The sequence below is a fragment of the Hippocampus zosterae genome, chromosome 15, assembly GCF_025434085.1.
Source record: "Hippocampus zosterae strain Florida chromosome 15, ASM2543408v3, whole genome shotgun sequence".
Taxonomy (NCBI): Eukaryota; Metazoa; Chordata; class Actinopteri; order Syngnathiformes; family Syngnathidae; genus Hippocampus; species Hippocampus zosterae.
The window spans coordinates 3625270-3631201 of NC_067465.1; the positions used below are offsets into that span (position 1 = coordinate 3625270).

Genomic DNA, 5932 nt, shown 5'->3' on the forward strand with positions numbered 1-5932 from the left:
GCTTCTTGACAGATCAGTTATAAGTCCCAAAATGGATTTGGTAAGTTTGTAATTTTGTACAATTCAAGAAGAAAGTCAGACCAAAACGTTCTTCATTATTTTTCAATGATCCGGTTGAATTCCACATAATTGCAGCTCGGCATCCGTCGATTCACCCATTTGCTGATCCCCCCCGCCCCCTATCCATCCATCCATCCATTACCAAGCTGCTTATTTTCACGGCGGTCACGGGCGTGCTGGAACCTATCCCAGCCGTCTTCGGGCAGTAAGTGTTCATTTCCTCATGAAAAGCAGATTACGAGGCTGGAACGGATTAGTGGCATTTCCATTTATTTCAATGGGGAACAAAGATTTGAGATACAAGTCTTTCGGGTTACATGGTCAAGAAACAAATTCAAATGTGTATCTCAGGACACCTGTGATTGGCTGGAAACCGATTCAGGGTGTCCCCCGCCTACTGCCCGGAGACAGCTGGGATAGGCTCCAGCACCCCCCGCGACCCTAGTGAGGATCAAGCGGTTCGGAAGATGAATGAATGAATCCCAGGACACGCCTGTATTTCCCCTGGAGTCTAACTGCAATAGGCTCTGGCCTACGTGCAACCCTAACATGGGCAAGCAGTATAGAAAATGGATGGATGGATGGATGGATGGATGGATGGATGGATGGATGAAATAATGAGCAAAGATGCATTCGCATTGATTTGTTTTGACACAGCAAAGCCTCAACAGAACTGCTTGAAATCCTCCTTCATTTCCTTCTGCAGTTCCATTTCTCGCCTGTTGAAGGCACTGTTGCACCACCACAACCCAGACTCACGCGCACACTCTCGCACGAACACACACAAACCTGGTTGGATGAGTTCACAGCTCCGCCTGGGTTTCCTTTATGATCCCGGGATCTTCCTCCTCTCTCACTAGACATCAGCCAGCAACGGAGGAGAGCGCACGCACGCACTCCACGTCCACGCATCTTCCAACTGCAGCTGCAAACGAACCTCGGGTCTTCCATCAGGACTTCCACCCCAGCCCCAAAACAAACAAACAAAAAAACAATAGATCATCCCTGCCACGACGGGATCTAAGGCTTGCAAAAGAGGACAACGCGAAGCTACTTGTTGCCGCCAGCCAACATGTCCGAAGTGCTGCCATACAACGAGGGGAAAATGAGCGGCTACGGGGCGGACAGCGAGGTCAGCCAAATGTCCTTTAGCTGCGGACTGCAGGACACAAGCGCCTTTTTCGCCGGCTCGCAGGGCAAGAGACCCCCGAAGCTCGGCCAGATCGGCAGAGCCAAGCGAGGTAAACGGGCATCAGGTTGCTTTTTTTTGTCGTCTTATATGCGGTTCACATGCGATCTTGGAAAGCATTATAAATATTTGACCGATTTACTATTTGTCAGATGAATTACAAATACAAAAATGTGTTTACATTTTAAACACAACTGGCCATTCTTTTATTTTTTTGTTACGATCTTTAAATGCGATTTTGTGATGCATTCAGGAACAAACATCATGTGTGGTTTTTTAAAATTATTTTAACGTGGCCATTTGATTATCATACAATACCAGCGACCTCGTATTCGGGAACATGAGACCATCTTTTTTTTTTTTTAATGTTGTCACGTGATTGTTTATCATACTGTTTCCATGCGATCTCGTGATGCATTCAAGTTCCGGGAAATTTTGTCTTTAAATGTCACTTGGGCTGTTTGTCAGATTCCTCACACGTGATCTCGTGATGCATTTAAAGACCAGCCTAGTGGATTTATTGCGTGGCTAATTTTTTTTTTTCATACTTATGCCTGTGATGCAGTCAACATTAAACTGGGGGAGTCCCATTGCAGTTGTTTTTAAGATTCCCTTCCCCATTTTCTTGAAACGTCTTGGAATCAATCATGATAAGAATTAAAAAAATAAAAAGATATAGCAAATAAAATGCAGTTTCTTCCCCCTCCACAGTGGTGATCGAAGACGACCGAATAGACGAGGTCCTCAAGGGGATGACAGACAAGTCGTCACCCGGCGTTTAAAGAACCCACCCTCCCCACCCATTGAGCGATGCCTTGCAGATTCTTTTCATTTTGATCACCCGATTTGAAGCACTTGTCGGCTGTGCATGTTCGAGGATTGCAGATGGAGAAGAAGAAGAACGACGGCGACACAACGCATTGAGGATGACGACGATAGGGATGAAACGCCGCGGAGGAAAAAGCGAGCTCAAGAGGAGGATGGAAGAGGAAGAGAGGAAAGATTCGTCGTGGGATATTGCTGGCAATCCTCCCAAACCGAGTATCGCTTTTTGTTTTCTTTTTCGAGAAGAAGAAAAATCCCCCCCGCCTCCCCTACCCCCACCAACACCGCCGCCCCTCCCCCCGGCAGATACCGAGACGTCTGCTGCGGGGTCTCGACAGGCGCTGACTTTTATTTTGAAAGGTGATGGATGAACTTGTCATTAAAACAAACACCACCACCACCCGTCGCTATGTCCTTGCCAACCCCCCCACCCCCCCGCCCCCCACCCACTCCCCGCGCCAGACGCAAGCAAAAACAAGCGTCGGAATGAAACTCGACGTTGTACAGTAGGCTCAGCTTGCAGATCGATTAGCACCGCCCCCCCCGCCGCCCCCACCCCTCACACTTCCTTGTCGATGGTGCATTCAGGGGAGCTGTCCTTTCAGCACCGCTCCAATGCATTCCTGTTGCTGCTCTAACTGCTTTGGTAGCCCCGCACCTCCTCCCCACTTTTATTTTTCCCCAACAGACCAACAAAACTTTCAAGTCTCCTTCTTATTTAAAGGAGACCAGATTGTATGTAAAAAAAAAAAAAAACATTTATCCGAGGATGGTGCAATTTTTTCTGGAGTGGAACGCCAATTGTTTTTTTTGGGGGGCGGCGGGTTTTCTTTGTGGCTTTAGCCCCCCCAGTGGTTAAAGTGGCAGGTTCATGTAGCTGCACCTGCGCATATCTTTGACGAAAATATAAACGCAACACTTGTTGAGGAAGTTGTTTTTTTTTTCTTTTTTATGCGCTCAATCGAAAGATGTAAGACTTATTCTATGAACGCCAAAAAAAAAAAAAAAAAAAGGCTGATCGCTCTCAAAAATTGTTCGCAAAGATGTTTAAATTTAGTGAGCACTTCTCTTTTAATCCGGTCAAGATTCTAATGAGATGCAGAGTTTTATTCAATTGGATTGGACGATTTAGGCAAAAAAAAAAAAGAAGCGCTTGCTCACAGATTTTGACCATTTGAAAAAAACGCGCCTTTCGTATGTGTAGAAAAAGTCTCGGATGTTTCGGTTCGACTCCTGAAAAATGGAAGCAAAAACGAAATATTGCATTGCTATTTTTTATTTTTTTTCAGCATATTTATGATTGCTAATTATTTGCATTTGATTATGGAACAAACACGAACCAAATTGTAGGGAGAATGAAGTCAATATCTAAAACGATACGCAGAACACGTATTCGTTCGTTACAGTGGTACCTCGAGGAACAAGTGCGGCGTTTTTTACAAATGCTTCACGTTACAAAGCCATCGCTCGGTCTCTCCCCAACGTCTCGCTTTGTCTCACGGCAAAGTGATGAGATGATATCAGCATAAGTGAGGAACAAGGTCTATTTTCATATCCACACACCAAGACAAAAGATTATCTGAGATCATCATTTTTTTTTCCTTTTTCTAACGGACTGTTAATGCCTCCGCATGTGGGCAAGGAGAGCCACTTGAAGGAACTGGGCAGTCAAACACAGAAATGCAAAATGAGCTCCCAAGGACCGGAAAACCTGACGTCAGCTCACAAGGCCCCGCCCCTTAAAAGCACACTTCCAATAATACGACAGTACTTGGTGTAAATGACACTTAACGTTCTCTTGTGTTATTTTCGACATTACGGCGCCCTATTTTGTATCAATGGCATTTTAATTGCATACAGTAGCTGAAAATTAATTTGATAAATGAATAATTTGAGTTACAGGCTTGCTCACTGAACGCATTCTACTTGTAAGTCAAGGTGCCACTGTAACTTTGGATATTTTTTCATTTTGCAATTAATGCTGTTTTACGTCATGCATGAATTCTCACTCCGGTGCCAACGCAGGTGCCACCACGCTTAGCCCCGCCCCCGCAACCCCCACACCACCCCGGCACGCTTGTTTTTAAACAGAAAGGTCATATTTGTATTTTTATATCTAAATATTTGTTATTTAAATGATATGCTCGTATATGGTCTTACAGTTCATCAACAACAACAACAACAACATAAAGTTTCTACTCGAGAGAGGACGCAGGGAACGAGACGCCGTTCATTTTTGCTCGACAGCTCTTATCGGAGCTCGGAGGTTTTTTTAAAGACTAACTGAATGTGTCTGGGTTTTTGCACACATCGATGTTCAACTATTAGTAAGAAATTGTATACTGTGACTTGAGCTACGTTGATGAATTTGTTAGAAAATGGCAGTTTTAGAGTATATTGCACTGTTTACGAGTAGGATCAAATAACGTCGTTATTTGACCCATTTTGAACATTTCCGTTTATTTTGGTGTTTTTGTTCTTTTTTTTTTTAAAGTTGGTTTATTTTGTACTATCATTTTGAAGAAACTGGATATGGTTTGTTGTGCATGAATCCTTCATATTTTCAATATCGGAAAATCATTTTATGAAGCAAAAAATTAAAAAATAAATCTACAAAAATGTCATGACATTCTAAGAATGAGTCATTGTATATTATGATGCCATTTTCACTGTATTTGGTGAACTAATAAATGGTGAAAGAATGAAATAGGATTGCGTCTGCTTGTTTTTCTTCCCGCAATATCAAATCCTATTTCAGTGGCCAGCCAGATGCATTTCGGCAATCGCACGAGAAGGCAGAAGCAGCTACGGTGGAAATAAAAAGTCTACACACCCCTGTGCATTGATACATCTTTTCAAGTAAAATGATCAACGCAGCTAATTGGGTTGCAAAAGTCTGCACACCCACCTATACCTGGGATTTGACTGTTTTCAGACTGAAATGGTTGCAAAAGTCTGCACACCCACCTATACCTGGCATTTGACTGTTTTCAGACTGAGCTGATCACTTCAAATAGCCCACACCAGGCACCATTTAAAGTGGCTCAGATTAACCCAGAATAAAGTTCTGATGTTCTGCTAGGCTTTCCTTGCCATTTTCTTTTTTTTTTTTTAGACTGACTGCTATATGGAACTGTTCATAATTCCCTCCACCTCTTCTATGGGCTCAGTTTCAGATAAGGGAAAACAACCCCAAAGCATGCTTCACTATGAATGTGGTCTTTTGACAGCGTCGGAAAAAATAAGAATGTTTAATTCATGTTTGTCCTACTACAGAAACAAACAAACAAATCAAACAAATTTTGAAAAAGCTCCAGGGAGCCACTCGGGCGGCTAAAAAGCCGCAAGTTGCCAACTGGGCAACTGCCAACCGCTGTCTTATAAAGTGTTGAAATGTGTTTATAGCATGTAGGAGCGGTACAGTTATTTAAAAAAAAAAGAGATGGCCACTTTATGTTGACTTCCACCTATTGTAGGTCTTGGATGTTTGCTGTACACCATTTCAGTGATTCATCAGCCGAGCATTGCCCCTTCTGGAAATGTTAAGCGTCACTGTAGTCCGCGGGGGTCATGCCTCCAATATACACAAAAGCCTTTTCTCAGTTCTTGGCTGGAAGTGAGCGCAAGCTTTGATCTGATTCCACTTTAACCCCCCCCCCCACACACACACACACACACACACACACTGGCCGAGCGGCCTTCCATTAATATTCCTCCGCCCAGTTACATAAGAACGGCATACAGTATATTATGCCATTATGCTGCCCCGAGGGAGAGACGGGGCAGCTATGCGGCAATGTTTTGCTGCCAGTCCCCACAGCATCTAATGGCTTCCCATTTTGCGATCCGCTTCATGTT

At 43.7% G+C, this 5932-nt stretch overlaps 1 protein-coding gene across 1 annotated transcript; it reads left to right on the forward strand.

Moving 5' to 3' along the window:
* The first annotated feature begins 899 nt into the window (after nt 1-899).
* On the forward strand, nt 900-4781 carry camk2n1a (calcium/calmodulin-dependent protein kinase II inhibitor 1a). The gene is made up of 2 exons (XM_052088223.1): nt 900-1301; nt 1961-4781. Exons 1-2 carry the CDS (start codon nt 1133-1135, stop codon nt 2029-2031), a joined length of 240 nt encoding a protein of 79 aa, XP_051944183.1. The 5' UTR covers nt 900-1132; the 3' UTR covers nt 2032-4781.
* Nucleotides 4782-5932: the final 1151 nt, after the last annotated feature.

Coding starts and splice junctions, on each gene's coding strand:
- camk2n1a (XM_052088223.1), top strand. CDS start 1,133: ATGTCCGAAGTGCTGCCATACAACGAGGGGAAAATGAGCGGCTACGGG. Junction 1,302..1,960: donor GATCGGCAGAGCCAAGCGAG/GTAAACGGGCAT, acceptor CCCCCTCCACAG/TGGTGATCGAAGACGACCGA.